The 21,562-nt window shown below is 37.4% G+C and overlaps 1 protein-coding gene and 1 long non-coding RNA gene across 2 annotated transcripts in view; one reads left to right on the top strand and one right to left on the bottom strand.

The window, feature by feature from the left end:
- The window catches only part of LOC124974086 (uncharacterized), a 65,020-nt gene that overhangs the window by 9,355 nt on the left and 34,103 nt on the right, over positions 1 to 21,562 (top strand). The gene's annotated exons all lie outside the window — the stretch shown is intronic.
- LOC124974084 (phosphorylated adapter RNA export protein-like) lies at positions 18,428 to 20,250 on the bottom strand. Its single transcript, XM_047537629.1, is given in 1 exon segment — positions 18,428 to 20,250. A coding segment is annotated over 1 exon segment (1,062 nt). The 5' UTR covers positions 19,907 to 20,250; the 3' UTR covers positions 18,428 to 18,844.

Genomic DNA, 21,562 nt, shown 5'->3' with positions numbered 1-21,562 from the left:
TTGCACGTGTGCTGCACCACACATGGCTAATAAAAAAGAATTTTGATGTGGGGATAATTACGGGTGCAGTTTGTGGACTGGCCTACTTCAGTTAAGCCTTTTGATTTTAGTCCCATGTTATCATATACATTTTGGATTATTGAGCACTATAGAAAATATGAATGGAATTCCCATTGTTGCTGACATTTTAACTTCAGTTTTTAAGAACTTTAAAAGACACAAATAGGTTTCAGTAATCATGTTAACTTATTTACAAATGTTTATTAAATATATTCTATGTGACAGGTGTAACAAAAATCATTATAAAATAATACAATAAATGTGGGAGACCTAACCCCCCCCCCAAAAAAAAAAAAAAAAAAAAAAAACAAGAATGAAAAGAAGCAACAAAAGAAAAGAGCCCAGTGTGGTAACCAACCCCTCAGCCTCCCAGATACTGAGAAAGCTGAGACAGCAGGATCACAAATTTGGGGTTAGTCTGGTCAATTTAGCAAGACTGTATTAAAAAAAAAAGGCGATGGGGGTGGTTGGTGGTGGATATAGCTCAGCTATAAGTCGCTTGCTAACCATGTGTGAGACCCTGGGTTCAATCCCCAGCAGCAACTGTCCCCCACCCTCATGCTGCCCCGCAAAGTTTGCAAACCAGGAAGAAGCAGCCATTGGTACCAAAAAAAAAAAATAATAATAATAATAATAAGGAACAAGGAACAAGGTTGGGTGAGGGGGCATATTAGAGAAAGTTTCTGCCCAGGCTCTTACTCTGCTGCCTGTGCAAATGAGGGATGTTTGAAGTTCAATCCTGATTGATTGGTTTTATCTAAATGAAGGGTTGCAATCATGACCATTCCTGATTGGTCAATATTTGCATATGACTCTGTGTAGGTCTTAGCAGCAAAATGAGACTTTCCAGTAAAATGCCTCAGGTAAGGACCACAAAGATCAGTGAATGGTTCCTCCAGGAACACAGAATACATGTATGACCCCACAGTCAGCAAATGGCTGTCAGGTGCCATTTTTAATTTTAGGCACAGTTTACTACTTGGGATCCTTGTTGGAGATTCAACTTTTCCTTTCTTTGGTAGGTGGGGGGGGCACTGAGGGTTGAACACAGGAATGCTTTGCCGAACTACATTTCTCAGCCCTTTTCATTTTTATTTTGAGGCAAGGTCTTGCAAAGCCTTGGTTACAAGGCTTTTCTTGAACTTGCCATGACTGGCCTGGAACTTGAAATCTTCCTGCCCCAGCTTCCCAAGTAGCTGGGATTACAGGCATACACCCTTGTACCCAAGTAAGATTCAGTTTTTCTTGAAGTTCACATGGGCAATGTTTTAGGCTTCTGAGATACATTAGCAAGCAAGAGAAATGATATTGCCATTCGCTTGAAATGTACATCCTATTCAAGGGGGGAATGAAACAACAGATGAAAGCATAGGTTAATTTTTTTTTCAGATTACAACAAGTGCTGTGAAGGAAATAAACATGAATAACTTACTAGCACTAACAGGGTGGTGTAGGATGAATGCAGAGTGGGGTCTCTCTGGGGACCTATGAGGCCCGATGTGAGGAAAAGTGGGACCTGTGAGGCCCAGTGTGGGGAAGGGTCATTCAAGGCAGATCCAGATAAATCCATAGTGCCATGAAGGAGCACAAGCATGACCTGTGCGGGTACAGCATGAGAGGGTCTGTGTAGCTGAAGCTTAGTGAGATAGGGACAGAAAGGTCTCCAGGAGCCAGAAAAGCACTGTCTTGAAATCCATGGAAAAGTCAGCCTGGTGGCACATACCTATAATCCCAGGGATTCAGGATGCTGAGTCAGGAGGACTGCAAATTCTAGGTCAGCCTGAGCAATTTAGCAAGGCCCTAAGCAATTTAACTAGGCCCTTCTGAAAATGAAAAATAAAAAGGGATGGGGATGTGACTCAGTGGTCAAGTGCCCCTGGGTTAAATCCCCAGTACCAAAAAACATCAGTCAGTCTACATGGAAGGAATGTTTTTGTTTTGTTTTGTTTTTAAATCTGAAAGCGGGAGCTTCTGGGAGGTTTTGTACAGGGAAGAAATTAAAATATTTGCTTTATATTTTGTGTAGATCACTCTGCCTAGTCTTTGGATACTAGGATGTAGGGATTACAGTAGAAGCAGGAATACCAGGTGGGCTGTTGCAGTACTTGAGTGGGAGGAGGTGCCAGCAGCTTGGGGTAGAATGGTGGCCAGAGAGATAGTTATATTTCAGGATGGATTCTGGAGGTGAATCTAATGGGATTTCTGGTGTTAAGACTTCTGGTGGGTCAGATGTGAGGAAAAAGAAAGGAAAAAGAAAGAATCAAGGATGACTTCATGGTTTGGGTTTGAAATAGCTGGGCAAATGGATGGTTGTACCATTTGCTGAGGATGGCGAAGACAGGTCAATTTTAGGAGGAAAAATATAAGAACAGAACTTGTATTTGTTATATACCTTCCTTGAATTAAATTCTTTTTATTTTCCATTTTCCAAAAAAATTTAACTAGACACCCAAAGAAACAGGAAAAGGGAATCTGTTTACCAGAAAAGAAGGCAGGCAACAGAAACTGAGAGCAACTAGATGGTGACTTAACAGAAGAATATTTCAAACTAGCCACATAATTAGAGAGCCAGATGGATTGACACATGCCTGTAATTTCTGCAGCTCAGGAAACTGAGGCAAGATGATCACAAGTTCAAAGCCAGCCTTAGCATTTTATTTTATTATTATTTTTTTAATTAAAATCTCTTTTATTTTTACAGACACATTTTGATTCATTGTACACAAAAGGGGTACAACTTTTCATTTCTATGGTTGTACACAATGTAGATCCACACAATTTATGTAATCATACCTACACATAGGGTAAGGCTGTTTCATTTTACTGTCTTTCCATCCCCCACCCCATCCTACCCCATTTTCCTCTACCCCATTTTCCTCTACACTATCCAAATTCCTTTTCTTCTCTTCCCCCCATCACCACCCCTCATTTTCTCTCGTCATGGATTTATCAGAGAAAACATTTGGCCTTTGGTTTTTTGGGCTTGGCCTATTTCACTTAGCATGATATTTTCCAACTTCATCCATTTACCAGCAAATGCCATGATTTTATTCTTCTTTATGACTGAGTAATATTCCATTGTGTATATATACCAAAGTTTCTTTATCCATTCGTCAGTTGAAGGACATCTAGGTTGTTTCCACAATCTAGCTATTGTGAATTGAGCTGTTATGAACATTGATGTGGCTGCATCACTGTAGTATGCTGATTTTAAGTCGTTGGGGTATAAACTGAGGAGTGGGATTGCTGGGTCAAATGGTGGGTCCATTCCAAGTTTTCTGAGGAATCTCCATGCTGCTTTCCAGAGTGGCTGTACCAATTTGCAGTCCCACCAGCAATGCATGAGTGTGCCTTTTTCTTCACATCCACGCCAACACTTATTATTGCTTGTGTTCTTGATAATAGCCATTCTAATTGGAGTTACATGAACTTAGGGTGGTTTTAGTCTGCGTTTCTCTAATTACTAGGGATGATGAGCATTTTTTCATATACTTGTTGATCACCTGTATATCTTCTGTGAAGTGTCTGCTCAGATCCTTAGCCCATTTATTGATTGGGTTCTTTGTATTTTGGGTGTAGTTTTTTAAGTTCCTCATAAACAGAGATGAGTGCTCTGTCTGAAGTATGTATGGAAAAGATTTCTCCCACTCTGTAGGCTCTCTTTTCACATTGTTGATTGTTTCCTGTGCTGAGATAAAACTTTTTAATTTGAATCTGTCCTATTTATTGATTCTTGCTTTTATTTCTTGCTCTATGGCGGTCTTGTTAAGGAAGTCTTTCGTAAGCCAGTGTGATGGAGATTTGGGCCTAATTTTTCTTCTATTTGGTGAAGGGTCTCAGGTCTAATTCTTAGATCTTTGGTCCATTTTGAGTTGAATTTTGTACAGGGTGAGAGACAGGAGTTTAATTTCATTTTACTGCATATGGATTTCCAGTTTTGCCAGCACCATTTGTTGAACAGGCTATCTTTTCTCCATTGTAAGTTTTTGGCACCTTTGTCTAGTTTGAGGTTACTGTACTTATGTGGGTATGTCTCTGTGTCTTCTATCCTGTACCATTGATGTACCTGTCTATTTCGGTGCCAGTACCATGCCGTTTTTGTTACTATTGCTCTACAGTAGAGTTTAAGGTATGGTATAGTGATACCTCCTGCATCACTCTTCCTGCCTAGTATTGCTTTGGCTACTCTGGGTCTTTTGTTCTTCCAGATGAATTTCATGTTTGCTTTTTCTGTTTCTCTGAGAAATGTCATAGGGATTTTAATTGGAATTGCATTAAATCTGTATAGTGCCTTTGGAAGTATGGCCATTTTGATCATATTAATTCTGCCTATCCAAGAACATGGACGATCTTTCCATGTTCTAAGGTCTGCCTCAATTTCTTTCTTCAGTGTTTTGTAGTTTTCATTGTAGAGATCTTTCACCTTTTTGGTTAGATTGATTCCCAACAAATTCTTTTTATTTTTTTCTAATACCTAGTTTATTCCGTGATAAACATGAGGTTTTTTTTTTTTTTTTTTCTGAGTAGAATGATGTTGGTTTTCTTAGCTGGTCAAAATTAGCACCAGGATACTTAAAATGGTTTCATCCATCAAAAGGACTGGTAGATATAAACACTGTCATCCTTTAAGAGCCTAAAATGTTGTGATACTTCATTCTGTTTCCAAGTGGTCTGATACTTCATTCTATTTCCAGAAACTATCACTTTACTTTTTTTTGCTAGTATACTCATATTTGCCTTTTGCTTTTGTGGTCCCCCCGCTTTGTATTTTAATAGAATTCTAAGCTAGAGGTATTCCAAAGTTATCTAGAGAAAACAAATTCCTTATCATTTGCAGTTTCAGACCATTGCCATGTCACTGTGGAGAAGAATACCTGTCTTCAACCTATTGCTGAGCAAGGGTCCAGGGTTTTTACCTCTTACGTGTGAGTGGAGGTCATATTGCAAGAACAAGTCCAGTATATGGTCCCCTTAATATTGCTTTTCCTCTGAATGTATTTATAGTGAGATCCCTTTTTCTATCTTATATTCACTGTCAGCTGTTTTCAAACCAGCCACACTTATCTTGCATAATTGTTAATTATCTATTGATAAGGCTTTCTAGGATTTCTTTATTCATAACTATGTTAAATATCACAAAAATTAGGCAAGTTTATTTGACCTGAGCCATTCTTGGAGGAGTATGTGTTTATAGCTACTCAATCATTCATGAACTGATCCTGATCTCAAATGCCTATTTAGTAGAATCTATTTGGATTTATGTTTTGGATGCTGCACTTAACTTGATTTTGATAGATTTGTTGATGTGTTATTTTTTGCTTTTTGTTTTGCAGTGCTGGTGATTAGACCCAGTGGTGCTCCACTGAACTATATATCCTCAGCACCCCATCTCGTCCCCTCTATTTTTTTTTTTTTGAGACAAGTGCTAAGTTGCCAAACCTGGTCTTTAGTTTGTGTGGGGGATAGGGATAGTACCCTGGGGTACTCTACCACTTAGCTATATCCCTAACCCTTTTTTTTTTTTTCCTTTTTTGTGGTGCTGGGGATCGAACCCAGGGCCTCGTGCTTGCAAGGCAAGCACTCTACCGACTGAACTATCTCCCCAGCCCTCCCTAACCCTTCTTATAGTTTGAAACAGGGCTTTCCTAAATTGCCAATATTGACCTCAAATTTGTAATCCTTCTGTCCCAGCCTCCCAAATTGCTGCAATTACAGTTGTGTACCACTGTACCCAGCCAGGTCTGCTGATTTTGGTAAATATGAGGTGATTCCCATGTCTACCAGATGGGCAAGAGCTCCTTGGTGTGTATGTAAAAGAGCATAGGTTTGGATGAGTGTGTGAGTAAAGAAGACATGAAAATTCAAGCGATAAAAGACTAAAACAAGATCTTAAACTTGCTGAAAGATGTCATTAATCAAAACTAAGAGCGCAACTATAAGTAAACTAATGAAATGTAATCTACTCATTTTCACCAAAAGCCAGTACAAAAGTGAATAAACAGAAGTGATTATTTTTGTTTGAATTCATTTTTTTTCAGAGCAGGAAGAATATACTTTTTTTTTTTTGGTGTTGCTGGGGATTGAACCCACGGTCTTGTGCTTGCAAGCATGCTCTCTACCAACTGATCTATCTCCCCAGCCCTAGGAAGAATATTTAGAAGCTATTTATTCATTCTGAAAAATAGATTCATTTTCATTTGTCTTTATAGGTTAAATACAAACTTGCTTGAATTCTGATGATTACAAGATACCCCAGTAATGATTCTGTAGATGATAATGATCCTGTAGATTACTATATCCATTGTCTTTGTATTCAGCTGTCAAACAAAATAAGATACTAGTGGTTCAGCTAAAAAAATAAAAAAGAAGCTATTTATTCAAGCCCCGCCCAACACAGTTTTTTCCTTGAGAAACAGTAAAAGCTATGACACATCTTTCAACTCTGAGGGAATATACATATATACATACATAAAACTGTTCCTCAATATCTGCTGGGAATTTGTTCCAGGACCTTTCACGATACCAAATTCTGCAGATGCTCGCATCTTATATAAAGTTTTTCATCTAACCTATGCACATCTTCCTGTATACTTAAAATCATCTTTGGATGACTTATAATACCAAATAGAATGTAAATGCTATGTAAATAGTTATTATACCGAATTATTTAGGGAAGAATGATAAAAATGTTTGTAAATGTTCAGCACAGATGCAATGTTTTTTGTTTTGTTTTGAATACTTTTAATTCAAGGTTTGTTGAATTTACAGATACAGAACCCAGGCTGATTTATATATACACATATTTTACTATATATTTTTGAAACATTTTTGTGTATAGTAATGACTCTCAGCAAGTTTTTTATTTTAAATGTGGAATTAAATACTTTTTAGACCAACTTTAAATTAAAAAAATACATATTTTGTTTTAGTTGTAGGTGGACACAGTACCATTATTTTATTTTTATGCAGTGCTGAGGATGGAACCCAGGGCCTCATGCATGCTGAGCAACTGCTCTAACACTGAACCATAACCCTAGCCCTAAATTTTTTTGGCTGACATTACTTTTCCTTACAGATATTTCTAATCTCAGCATAGAAGTCACTGGTAAAATTTAAGATTTTATTTATTGGAATTCATTTTATAAACATGTATTAAAACTATTCCATTAGTCAGGTTTCCAGGATCTATGTTAATGAGGTGACAAAAATAGATTTAAACTGAAATCCCTTCCTTCAATTTGACTCATTTTATTTTAGGTTTTAATTTTAAGAACTTAGAAAAATTCCTGATTCCTATATCCACATGGTTAAAGAACAAGTGAGCTGCATGACAGGCAGCAGTCCCTGCCCCTTGCCCTAGCCCTGCTCCATTTAGTGTGACTCCCTGTGCCCCCTGCTCTTGTGTAACCCTGTGGACCTGGGGTATTTACATTCGCTGATGCCATTCTTAGCATTGCCATTGCCTTCTGGCTGTCACAGGTGAGGATTTAGCTCACTTACACCCATGTTCTTTATAATCCCATTATAATCCCTCCCTGTTCTTTATGATATAGTTAATATTGCTTCTTTAGTTTCTCTTTAGCAATCTTTGAATTTTAAATATATGCCTACAGTTTTTTACTATTGTCTATCAACTTTGGATAATATCTCTTGCTGTCCCACTTACTTTATGAAATTATATCTCAACTTTTGCTCTTCTGAATCTGAGCCACATCTGCCTTCCAGTTTCTACCAGATGCTCTTTTTTATCTGGTGGGGGTTGGGGAGGATTTGGGTGGAGGCAGTGCTAGGGATGGATCCCAGAACTTTCTATATCATAAACATGAGCTTTACCACCAAGCTACATTCCCAGCCCTAGGGCATACTTTTAAGGTTAATGTTTTATCAGTACATTTATTCTAAAAGTTGGGAAACATGAACTGCTTTTAAATATTGCTTTGCTTACGCAGTTAATGTGTTCTGATTCTGTTTCCTTCTCACTATCCCAATATTATAGATGACACTCAAAAGAGTTGTTTTTCAGGTGAAGTTCAAATGAATTTTATATCACTTGCTCAAAAGTGTTCCAGGTATTCTGTGTTTAGTTCAGTTTAGTTTACATTTAGTTTGTCCCTTTCTTCTGCAGGCATTACCCACCTGGCACAAGAATTTGTTGTTGCTTTTCTTCTCTTCTTTGTTTGTTTTTTATTTTATTTTTTATTTATTTTTTTTTGCTGTATTGGGAATTGAATTGAACCCAGGATGCTCTACCACTGAGCTATAGCACCAATCCTTTTCTGTTTTATTTATGAGATAGGGTCTTTCTAAATTACCTTCCTAGTAGCTAGGATCACAGGCATGGATCACTGCACGTGGCAGAACAGGGTTTTTGATTGCCTCTTATTTTCTTTTTGGGGAGAAGAAACATGACTCCCCTCCTTCCATCTGCTTAATGTCTTTGAGTTTCCATTTAATGAAATTCCTTACCACCACCCCCAACCAACCCAGGTTCTCTAGCATGCAACGTGAGTTCTGGGTTGCACTCTTTCACTGAGTTATTTAGATGTTTCCTTTTTTCACCTCTTTCCTTCTCTTCCTGCCCTCTCCATCCCCACCATTCCAGTTACTAGGGACACAGATGAATAGAAAGGCTCAGTTCTCTACTGGCTTATAGTATGCTATATAGAATAAGACATGGAAAATAATTCTTGTAGCGCAGTTGTTGAAGTGGGTTTCATAGACTATCCTGGATGTCCCACTTCCTGTGTGAACTTAGTGACTTAGTTTTTCAAAGTTATTTCTTCTCTGTAAAGGGAGGAATATAGTAGTTTCTGAGTAAGGAGGAAGCATGATATAAGTAAAGCATTTTGCATACTATAGAGCATATAGAAAGTGTTCAATGTAGTAGGACTGGATAGGTATGAGGAATATTTAGGATTGATGGGAATGACCATTTGATTGGATGTGGGGAAGTAGAATAGATGATTTCTTTAGGTTTCTGATTTGTGTTTCTGAGATAATCTGCTAAGAGCCAAAATGCTAAAGAGGGAATAGGTTTTAGGGAAGATGATATTTCTTTTCTGGACATGTAGAATTTATTCTATTTTTTTTATTATTACTTTTTTTATTATTGTAAACAAATGGGATACATGTTGTTTCTCTGTTTGTACATGGAGTCAAGGCATACCATTTGTGTAATCATAAATTTACATAGGACAATGTTGTTTGATTCATTGTTATTTTTTATCCCTTCCACCCACCCCTCCCACCCCTCTTTTCCCTCTATACAGTCCTTCCTTCCTCCATTCTTGCCACCCTCCTTATCCCTAACCCTAAACCTAACCCTAACCCTAATGCTATCCCCTCCCACCCCCCATTATATGTCCTCATCCGCTTATCAGTGAGATCATTTGTCCTTTAGTATTTTGAGATTGGCTTATCTCACTTAGCATGATATTCTCCAATTTCATCCATTTGCCTGCAAATGCCATAATTTTATCATTCTTCATTGCAGAGTAATATTCCATTGTATATATATGCCACAGTTTCTTTATCCATTCATCAACTGAAGGGCATCTTGGTTGGTTCCAAAATCTGGCTATGGTGAATTGAGTAACAATGAACATTGATGTGGCTGTATCTCTGTAGTATGCTGATTTTAAGTTTTTGGGTATAGGCCAAAGAGTGGGATAGCTGGGTCAAATGGTGGTTCCATTCGAAGTTTTCTGAGGAATCTCCATACTGCTTTGCAGAGTCGCTGCACTAATTTGCAACCCCACCAGCAATGTATGAGTGTATTTTTTTCCCCACATCCTCGCCAACACCTATTGTTGCTTGTGTTCTTGATAATCGCCATTCTAATTGGGGTGAGATGAAATCTTAGGGTAGTTTTGATTTTCATTTCTCTTATTACTAGGGATGTTGAACATTTTTTCATATATCTGTTGATTGCTTGTATATCGTCCTCTGGGAAGTGTCTGTTCATTTCCTTAGCCCATTTGTTGATTGGGTTATTTGTATTCTTGGTGTAGAGTTTTTTGAGTTCTTTATAGATTCTGGAAATTAGCACTCTATCTGAAGTGTGAGTGGCAAAGATATTCTCCCACTCTGTAGGCTCTCTCTTCACATTACTGAGAGTTTCCTTTGCTGAGAGAAAGCTTTTTAGTTTGAATCTATCCCAGTTGTTGATTCCTGCTTTTATTTCTTGTGCTATGGGAGTCCTGTTAAGCAGTCTGATCCTAAGTCAACAAGTTGAAGGTTTGGAACTACTTTTTCTTCTATTAGATGCAAGGTCTCTGGTCTGATTCCGACGTCCTTGATCCATTTTGAGTTGAGTTTTGTGCAGGGTGAGAGATAGGGGTTTAATTTCATTCTATTGCATATGGTTTTCCAGTTTTCCCAGCACCATTTGTTGAAGAGGCTATGTTTTCTCCATTGCATATTTTTGGCCCCTTTGTCTAGTATGAGAAAATTGTATTTATTTGGGTTTGTGTCCATGTCCTCTATTCTGTACCATTGATCTACCTGTCTATTTTGGTACCAATAACATGCCATTTTTGTTACTATTGCTTTGTAGTAGAGTTGAAGATCTGGTATTACGATACCCCCTGCTTCGCTCTTTCTAGTGAGGATTGCTTTAGCTATTCTAGGTTTTTTATTCTTCCAGATGAATTTCATAATTGCTTGCTCTATTTCTGTAAGGTACATCATTGGGATTTTAATTGGAATTGCATTGAATCTGTATAGCACTTTTGGTAGTATGGCCATTTTGACAATATTAATTCTTCCTATCCAAGAACATGGAAACATCTTCTAAGGTTTTCTTTCATTTCTTTCTTTAGTGTTCTGTAGTTCTCATTGTAGAGTTCTTTCACCTCTTTTGTGAGATTGATTCCCAAGTATTTTATTTTTTTTTTGATGCTATTGTGAATGGGGTAGTTTTCCTAGTTTCTCTTTCTGAAGATTCATCACTTATGTATAAAAATGCATTGGATTTATGAGCATTGATCTTGTAACCTGCTACTTTACTGAATTCACTTATGAGTTCTAAAAGTTTTCTGGTGCAATTTCCAGGTTCCTCTAAATATATAATCATGTCATCAGTGAACAGGGATAGTTTGAGTTCTTCTTCTCCAATTTGTATCCCTTTAATTTCTTTGGTTTGTCTAATTGCTTTGGCTAGAGTCTCAAGGAAGAGGTGAAAGAGGGCATTCCCTGCCTTGTTCCAGTTTTTAGAGGGAATGCTTTCAGTTTTTCACCATTTAGAATGATAGTGGCCATGGGCTTAGCGTAGATGGCCTTTACAATGTTAAGGAATGTTCCCACTACTCCAATTTTTTCTAGTGTTTTGAGCATGAAGGGATGCTGTATTTTATTGAATGCTTTCTCTGCCTCTATTGAAATAATCATGTGATTCTTAACTTTAAGTCTGTTGATATGGTGAATGACATTTATTGATTTCCGGATGTTGAACCAACCTTGCATCCCTGGGATAAAACCCACTTGATCTGGTGCACTATCTTTTTAATATATTTGTGGATGCAATTTGCTAAAATTCTGTTGAGAATTTTTGTGTCGATGTTGCTTAAGGTTATTCGTCTGAAATTTTCTTTCCTCGATGTGTCTCTGTCTGGTTTAGGTATCAGAGTGATATTGGCTTCATAGAACGAGTTTGGGAGGGTTCCCGCCTCTTCTATTTCATGGAATACTTTTAGGAGTATTGGAATGAGCTCTTCTTTAAAGGTTTTGTAGAACTCGGCTGAGAACCCATCTGGTCCCGGACTTTTCTTTGTTGGTAGGCTTTTGATGACCTCTTCTATTTCATTGCTTGAAATTGATTCATTTAAGTTGTGTATGTCCTCCTCATTCAGTTTAGGTAATTTATATATCTCTAGAAACTTGTTAATGTCTTCGAGGTTTTCTGTTTTGTTGGGAGTATAGATTTTCAAAATAGTTTCTAATTATGTTTTGTATTTCACTCGTGTCTGTTGTGATATTTCCTTGTTCATTCCGAATTTTAGTAAGTTGTGTTTTCTCCCTCTTTCTCTTTGTTAGTGTGGCTAAGGGTTTATCAATTTTGTTTATTTTTTCAAAGAACCAATTATTTATTTCGTTAATTTTTCCGATTGTTTCTTTTGTTTCAATTTCGTTGATTTCGGTTCTGATTTTAACTATTTCCTGTCTTCTACTACTTTTGGTGTTGGTCTGTTCTTTTTCTGGGGCTTTGAGCTGTAGTGTTAAGTCATTTATTTGTTGTTTTCTACTTCTTTTGTTGAATGCGCCTCATGAAATAAATCTTCCTCTAAGTACTGCTTTCATAGTGTCCCAGAGATTTTGATATGGTGTGTCTTTGTTCTCGTTTATTTCTAAGAATTATTTTTATTTCCCTCCTAATGTCTTGTGTTATACATTCATCATATAATAGTGTATTATTTAATCTCCAGGTATTGGAGAAGTTTCTGTTTTTTATTCTGTCATTTATTTCTAATTTCAATCCATTATGATCTGATAGAGTACAAGGTAGTATCTCTGTCTTCTTGTATTTGCTAACAGTAGCTTTGTGGCATAAAATATGGTTTATTTTAGAGAAGGATCCATGTGCTGCTGAGAAGAAAGTGTATTCGTTCTTTGTTGGATGGTATATTCTATATATGTTTGTTAAGTCTAAATTGTTGATTGTGTGAATGAGATCTATGCTTTCTTCATTCAATTTTTGTTTGGAAGATCTATCCAGTGGTGAGAGAGGTGTGTTAAAATCGCCTAGTATTATTGTGTTGTGGTCTATTTGATTTCTGGAATTGAGAAGGATTTGTTTGATGTACATGGATGAGCCAATGTTCGGGGCATAGATATTTATGATTGTTATGTCTTGCTGATTTTTGCTTCCCTTAAGCAGTATGTAATGTCCTTCTTTATCCCTTCTAACTAGTTTTGGCTTGAAGTCCACATTATCTGAAATGAGGCTGGATACTTCAGCTTTTTTGCTGTGTCCGTGTGCTTGGTTTGTTTTTTTCCCATCCTTTCACCTTTAGTCTATGGGTATCTCTTTCTGTGAGATGAGTCTCTTGCAGGCAGCATATTGTTGGATTTTTCTTTTTAATCCAATCTGCCAGTCTATGTCTTTTGATTGATGAGTTCAGGCCATTAACATTCAGGGTTATTATTGAGATATGATTTGTATTCCCAGTCATTTGACTCATTTTTGTTTTTGGACATGATTTGGTTTCTCCTTTATTTGACTATTCCTTTAGTCTAGTTCCTCCTGTTGCTGATTTGCATCGTTGTTTTTCATATCTTCCTCATGGAATATTTTGCTGAGAATGTTCTGTAATGCCGGCTTTCTTTTTGTAAATTCCTTTAGCTTTTGTTTATCATGGTAGGATCTTATTTCATCGTCAAATCTGAAAGTAAGTTTTGCTGGGTATAAGATTCTTGTTTGGCATCCGTTTTCTTTCAGGACTTGGTAAATGTTGTTCCAGGGTTCTAGCTTTTAGGGTCTGGATTGAAAAATCTGCTGATATTCTTATTGGTTTCCCTCTGAATGTAATTTGATTCTTTTCTCTCGCGGCCTTTAAAATTCTGTCTTTATTTTGTATGTTAGGTATTTTCATTATAATGTGCCTTGGTGTGGGTCTGTTGTAATTTTGTGTATTTGGAGTCCTATAAGCCTCTTGTACTTGGTTTTCCATTTCGTTCTTCAGATTTGGGAAATTTTCTGATATTATTTCATTGAATAGATTGTTCATTCCTTTGGTTTGTTTCTCTAAGCCTTCCTCAATCCAAATAATTCTTAAATTTGGCCTTTTCACAATATCGCATAATTCTTGCAGATTCTGTTCATGATTTCTTACCATCGTCTCAGTTTGGTCAACTTTGTTTTCAGGATTAAATATTTTTTCTTCAATGTCTGAGGTTCTGTCTTCCAGGTGTTCTATCCTGTTGGTTATGCTTTCTGTGGAGTTTTTAACTTGGTTTATTGTTTCCTTCATTTCAAGGATTTCATTTTGTTTTTTTTTTTTTCAGTATCTCTCTTTATTGAAATGATCTTTTGCTTCCCGTATTTGCTCTTTTAACTGTTGATTGGTGCTATCATTTAATGCCTGCATTTGCTCTTTCATCTCCTCCTTCAATCCCTGCATTTGCTCTTTCATCTCCTCATTTGCTTCCCTGATTGTTTTAATTATGTACATTCTGAACTCCCTTTCTGACATTTCTTCTGCTGTGCTGTCATTGGGTTTTATTAATATAGTATATAGGTTTGTTTGCTACATTTTCTTCCCTTGTTTTCTCATATTGGTCAGATGTCAGTGGGACTCTGAGATATTGCAAATTTCCTCTATTGGGTTATAGTGTCCCGGTAGATTTCCAGTGTATCACCTCCCAGCCTTCAGTAACCTGAAGTCTTGGAGGAACTTGATAATGCAGTGCTTCCGAACAAAGCTCCCCCTAGCCCGCTACTGGTTCCAGGGCTTGGAGCTGGCTCTGTGCGGAAAGGCTCTCACTGGGCTGTCTGCTCCGAGAAGCTGGCCGTGTAGGAGGAGCCCACCGCCAGAGTGTGCAGGGCTACCTGGGGAAGACTCTAGCTGCCCTGCCCTGTTTTGATAAGCCTGCCGCCCTGGCGGAGCTTCACCCAGTGGGGGAAACTCACCCGTGGCTCTATTTTAGTCTGAGTCTCTCAGTGCCTCCCCTTCTTGAATCCTGGGTTCTGGAGTGACTGGAGATGTATTCACCCTCTAGTCCGCCATCTTGGATCGCCCTGTGAAAGAGCCTCTAGAATTTATTCTTGAAGACATCATGGTGTCAGTTGATAGAGGACAAAGAAACTGATATTGCTGGCATATACCATAGATTATGTGCTAAAAAAAAATAAGTGAATCAATAGATTAAGAGAAAGTTAATGAATCAAAAGATTTAAATGTTTTTTCTCTTAGATTTTTCTTTTTTCTTTTGGGGGTGTGTGTCTCTGTGTGTGTGATAACTGGGGATCCAACCCAGGGCCTCATATGGTAGGCAAGTGGTCTACCACTGAGCCATCTCCTCATCCCCAAGATTAAAGTTTTTGAGACAATGAAGAATAAGTGAGAGGGGCTGGGGATATAGCTTAGAGTACTTGCCTCACAAGCACAAGGCCCTGGGTTCAATCCACAGCACTGCAAAAAAAAAGAATAAGAATAAGTGAGAATATACAGCAAATGGATTCACTGAAGCTTGTGGCCAGAGGGATGGTATTGTTGTTAAGGATTTCAGAGATGGAGGTGTTCCACTGACTCTGAAGTCCACTTCATGGTAGAGAGAATACTCACTGTCATTAGAACACTCAGGAGTGTTGACTGGAGCTTAACATTCCATTGAGTTGTTGAAGAGTCAGCTTGTGAAGCACACACAGGACCTAGTCACCTTGGGTTTGCCTAGTCTCCAGTCCAGTTTCCTTAACCTCCTGTGGTTCTCATTTCATTGCCATGTTGTCCTCCAGAGGATATTTGACAATGTCAGAAGACATTTTTGATTGTCACAGTGTGGGGAGGGCTGCAGCTGGCATTTAGAGGGCAGAGGCCAGAGATGTTGCGAAGCATTCTACAATGCACAGGATACTCCATCCATCCCCCATCAAGATTTATCCAGTACTAATGGCTATAGCCCTGAGATTGAGAAATCCTTTAATCTATATCTGATCATATCATTTTTTATTCATAAAGCCTTCATTGGTTTCTCTGTTTAAATAAAGTCCAAATTCCTTGGATCTCATGATCTTTTTCTTTCCTCCAACCCTTTCTACTTTTCTAGCTTCTTACTTGCTCCCCTTTCTGCTCCTACAGATTTTGTCCTTCACCATGCTGAAGTGCTATCGGCTTTCCTGACTGTCCATGTTTTCTCACAACCGTGGGTTTCTCTGCTTCTGTTCTTTCTCCATTAAGTTATATTCTTTTTCATCGGATGCCATTCATAGTTAGATGTCCTCTTTCTCATACAACTTCTTTAGCCATCTAACTCTACATTGTTTCTCTCAAAGGACCTATTACACGTATTATAATCAACTGTTTACCCAAATTAAATTTTGTGTAAAGGTGTCCTCTTGAACAGTGCAATACTGAGTCCCTGTGTTTAACTAACAGGTCTACTCAGAGTGGTTAAAAGTGGACTCTAGTCCTAGGCTGTGTTCTAATCCCATTTCTCCTACTTAGGTAAGCTGTTAGAATGTTTATCCAAGGTCACAGTAAAATTTTTGTGTATAACAATAATGTTTACTTCTGGGAGTATCTTGAAGATTAAATGAAATTAATTTATCAAGCAGACATTTAGTACAATACCTGACACATAAGGGCCATGCAATTATTAACAGTTATTACTTTTAATTATTGTCTTTAAAGTTCCTATCACAGAATCTGGCATAGCCATTCAACAAATGTCTTGATTTTGAAGAAGAGGGCTGTGAAGAATCCAGGGCGACCAAAGAGAGGAGAAACTGGAGATCTATAGAGTGAATTGTCTTGAATGATCAAGGCTTACCTATATTTAATAATCATGGAAACCCATGGAAGGAGGGAAGGAAGATGTGATGGAATGTGAATTTGCTTGGGAATTAGTTGGTTTGAGAATTGACTCTGTTGGATCTCTACTTTTGGGCTCATTGCCATCCTTCTTTCTTATTCTGTTTACTATTCTTGATTTTACTGCTCTAATTACCACATGCTTGCCCCAATGCTTGCTCCGCCACATCTTTATGGAAAGAGTAGAACGGAAATGGAAAGAATAAGAAAAGCTATGGGGAAGTAACTGCAAATTGTGAAGGTGCACCTGTCATGCCTGCCTCTTCTGAAGTCATTTTCATGACCATTCCATAGTGACCAACTTCCCTAGTTTTATCTATAGATTGTGACCACTCAAATATTGACATATGACTAACTTATTAAGCTTTATGTATGCATGTGTGTAGGGCATACTTTCTAGATGACATGGCATGAAGGAATGAAATACACTGCTTTCTATAACACCTCACCCAAGAATAAAGACATCTCTTTCATGCAGAATTCCTAAGACAGAGAGAGGAACCAGAATGGCCTGGAGATTGACTTCCTATGTAGCATTGCTCTTCTCTTTCAAAGAACTCTTCTACATGGAATTAGTTTGATATTCTTACTTGGACGATTCTCATGGGATAGGTTACTGATGGGAACAAGTAAAAATATCTCTAGGAAGAAATTTGCTAAGTTTTCTCCAAGAGCCGTTTTTCATCTAGTTTCATGTTTAGTTATAAAATGGATTTGTTTTATAAAGAATATAAGTAGATATATATTACTTGATTTCATTCTTTGAAGGTTGTACACTTACCACTTACATGGTTTTGGAAAAATTTCTCTGTATTAATTATTTTTTAAACAAATATAGTCAAGGAAAGTAGTTTCTCATGATCGATCTTTCTTGTCTTTCTTCCTTTATTTCCTCACAGTACTGGGGATTGAATTCAGGGGCACTCCATCACTGAGCTACATTTCCAGCCCCTTTTCTCTATTTTTTAGACAGGGTTTTAAAAATTATACTGCAGCTGGCCTTAAACTTGCAGTCCTCCTGCCTTAGCCTCCTGAGTAGCTGAGATTATAGGTGTGTGCCATGGTGCCTGGCTATTATAGCCTTTTTTTTTTTTTTTTTTTTGGTAGATATACACAGTACCTTTATACCTTTATTGTATTTTATTCATTTTATATGGTCCTGAGGATTGAACCCAGTGCTTCACACATGTGAGGCAAGTGCCCTACCACTGAGCCATGATCCCAGCCCCTAGTAATTGTTTTTAACCACAGGATTGATTGATGTATCCTCTGTGTTTGTAGTTAGATAGTTCAGTGTGATATAGAGTTTTTATTATATATTTTAAAAATTATTATTTTTTTGGATTCTATGATTTTGAAAATTATTGTCATGTTTCTTTTTTTGTCTATAATTTGTCCTATTACCACTAAGTGAATGTTTATGTAACTGAATCCTATAGCAAGTAGTATCCAAATATATATATTTAGTGTGTGTGTGTGTGTGTGCGTGTGAGTGTGTGTATATATATATGTATATATATGTTTAGTTTTAGATGGATACAATACCTTAATTTTATGTATTTATTTTTATGTGGTACTGAGAATTGAACCTGGTGCCTCCCGTGTGCAAGGCAAGCACTCTATTACTGAGCTACAAGCCCAGCCCCAAGTTTTTCTACATGTGTTTGAGCATATATTTTTTTGTTTTGTTTTTTTCTTTGAAAAGTTTGACATTTATTTGCTTCTGCATAAACAAGAGGGAAGAACCTTCAAAATAAATCTTTTTTAAGTCTCTATCCTTAAAATTTCCTAGGAGTTTTACAACATAGAGAAAACAAATTTGATTGCATTTATAACAGCTTAATTATGTGTCCCATATGGATCTCTTAACGGAATGTTTTGAAACCAAAGCATAATTCACCACAAAGACAAGTCAGAAAAAGAAATTAGATTTTTGAGTGGTGTGTTACAATAACCTGGACAAAACCAATTATTAACTAGTAAAATACTCATAATAATTAGCACATGCAACAGAGAAAATTAAATCTTATGTTATATACTGTTAAGTATGGTGTCAGACATAAGCAATCTTTAAATGTTTCTATCAATTGTAATCATCTCTCCACATATATTAATTTTTATTTAAAACAAGAAACTGTTCTCTCTTCTCCTGATTCTCATGTTTATCAGTGCAAAGTAAAACAAAGCAATCTCGGTAAAAATGGTTTATTACAATGTTATTTTAGAAAGGTCTATTCCTCAAAATGTCCAAAATGTTCTTAAAAGATGTCCAAATCCTGAGAATGATCAACCTCAGTGACCTCCTCTGCATCCAACTTGGTTTCACTGTGTCCTTCCTGTGGCTCATCAAGAGAAGCCAGGGCCTCATTTGTGTCACTTGCAAAAGTTTCTCGTGATGTATCATTGTCTTCTTGAAAATTCAGACTTTTCATAGCTTGTTTCATCTTTTTACCCAACACTTGTGTCCTCCTCTTCCTAGCAGCTTTTTTATTTTCATCTTCCTTTTGATTTTCAATGTAGAAAATATCCTTAATTTGTTCTTTACTGATACTAGGGGTGTTTTTCAGGAGATTCAGAAAAACTCCACCTGGTGTTCTTCTTTGGCTACCTTTCATTATAAAAAGGCCGCCATTTTGTTCGACTTCTGCAGTTTCCATCAGAAGTTCAATTGCCTTTTTATTCCCAATTATTCTCACTACTTGGGCTATCAGATCTTTCTTTGGTTCCTGTAACCTGAAAGAAATTTCATCAACTACTTTCTCTTGAGAATCTTCTGTGATCTCATATCGGCCTTTATAGTTCATTTCTAGTCTGCACCCTACTCTGTCTTTGACAGGTCGTTTCTGTTTCAGATGACCTTGCCCATTTTCCTCTTCCCTTGACCCCATTTTTTTGCTGCTATGCATATATTCATCTAGTTCTTTGTCTAGTTCTTTTGTACATTCTTGAGATTCCCTCTTAAGTTTCTTAGCAAGCAAATAATTATAGGTTTCAGATTGTCTGCTTTTGTCAATAGTGCCCTCCATTCCCAAGATACCAAGTTCAGTGGCCACTGCATCTTGATTCTATTCCTGTAGCACGGCACCCCATATATTGTTAACCTTCTTTCCTCCAGCAACAGGTGGTTTCTCACTGTTCTGGTCAAACTGAAATGACTCTGGTTTGGAAGGAGGGTTAAGACACTTCTGCCGCTTGCATTTCCAAATAGAGCTATCTTCATCTGAATCAGAAAAACTCTCTTCACTTGAATCCACACTTTTAACAGTCCGATAATGTGACACTGGTACATACGCTGTTGCAGTGCTTTGGAAGGACCTCATAGCACTGTCCCCATCTAGTATTTTCTCGCTTGCAGCTGGGGCTCTGTGCGCCTGGCCTCTACGGCCGCCTGGCCTTACACTCTGAGCATATATTTTATCTATACTTTGGAGATTACTATGTTTGAGCTTCTTTTGAGATTATTTTTCTGTCTGATACGTGATTTTATAAATTTCTAATACATGCTGCTTTTTGTGTATTTTATTTCAGAAGGGAAAATAGGTGATCTGCATTATGTTCAGTTTAGAAATCTTATTGCAGTCTTATTCCTAAGTGACACATGTGCTTAGCATGTGTGAGGTCGTGTGTTCAATATGAGAACAAGAACCAAAAAGTGTCGTTGCAGAAGTAATAATGGTAATTATTTTTATTTCTCTCACCACATTTTCTGAGCTCAGGAAATGCAGCCATTCAGTATTGGTTTGGACTTTAAAATGTTACCCAACCATGAAGTTCATTGAAGTTTAGAAAAATGAATTTTTAAAAGACACATTTGTGGCAGTCACACCTTTTAAAGGAGGGTGTACTTTGTTATTTCTCATATAAGAAGACTATGGTGTTTCAGATATCCGTTTGGCTTTCAGAAGCAAGTACTTTTTATCACCCATTTGGCAAATAGTGTTGGGTGACTCAGAATTCATTTTGAATTTCTATGATGGATTTTTATTAAAATGGGTGACTCAGCCCAACTTTTCTGTCGTGATTTCCTTTTCTTATTCTTCTGCTGAGTGTGCACTGAATATCAAATCAGTTCTGTTGATGGAACTTGCATTTCTTGTGACCTTCTTTCCCTTATCTCAAGAACCAGGAGAAGTGTAGCATTGGCAAACTGTGACAGTGAAGGTTCGTTGTACTAAGAGAACATCACTCAAGCCAGGAGCTTTTGGAGTTTCCCCTTCCCCTCCCAGTATTTTCTGGACTTAGGAAACTTGAAGGAAGATTTATTCAGAAGCTGGCAAAGATTTTCTTAGGGAGCCATATAGAAAGCATTTTAGTTTTAGTAACTATCTTAGAGACGCAAACTACTCACCCCTCTGTATACCATGAAATCAGCCACAGACAATTCACGATGAATAAATGTGACCGTGTGTCCTAATAAAACTCTTACTTACAAAACAGTGGGCTAATCATATTTGTCTTGTAGGCTGTAGTTGACTGACCTCTAGTTTATACTCAGGCAATATTTAGAAAGTGAATCATTTGGTGAGTTTGACTTCTCTGCCTTCAACTATGTGTGGTCAACAGCCAATCACATAAATTTTACTAAACTTTTCTATGAAAAAATGCATATCTTCTTTCCATTGTGAAAAATGCATATCCTCTTTCCATTCTTATGTGGCTTAGTGCAAAAGAGACTTGTAGATGAACAGACATAGTTACACGGTATTTAGTGGGAGGTGGTAGAAAACTTTGTGTGGTTAGTATGACTATAGCCAAGAGTCAGCCTTGGTAGGGAGTTGGGGAGGAATAGAGGAACCACCTTAGGAATCAATGCTGGGTCATTCTTTTAAGAAGGCTTATGGAAGAAGGGTTTAGGAACTGAACCTTAATTGCAAGAATGGCAGGAAGCCACTGGAGGGTGTTAGGTGGAGGAGTGTGGGACCATCAGATTTATGTATCAGAGGGAACATTCTGTGGTGTAGTGACTAAGAGGTATG

This window comes from Sciurus carolinensis, unplaced genomic scaffold, assembly GCF_902686445.1.
Source record: "Sciurus carolinensis unplaced genomic scaffold, mSciCar1.2, whole genome shotgun sequence".
Taxonomy (NCBI): domain Eukaryota; kingdom Metazoa; phylum Chordata; class Mammalia; order Rodentia; family Sciuridae; genus Sciurus; species Sciurus carolinensis.
The sequence above is the reverse complement of the archived record's forward strand: the minus strand, read 5'-3'. Positions and strand labels throughout refer to the sequence as shown.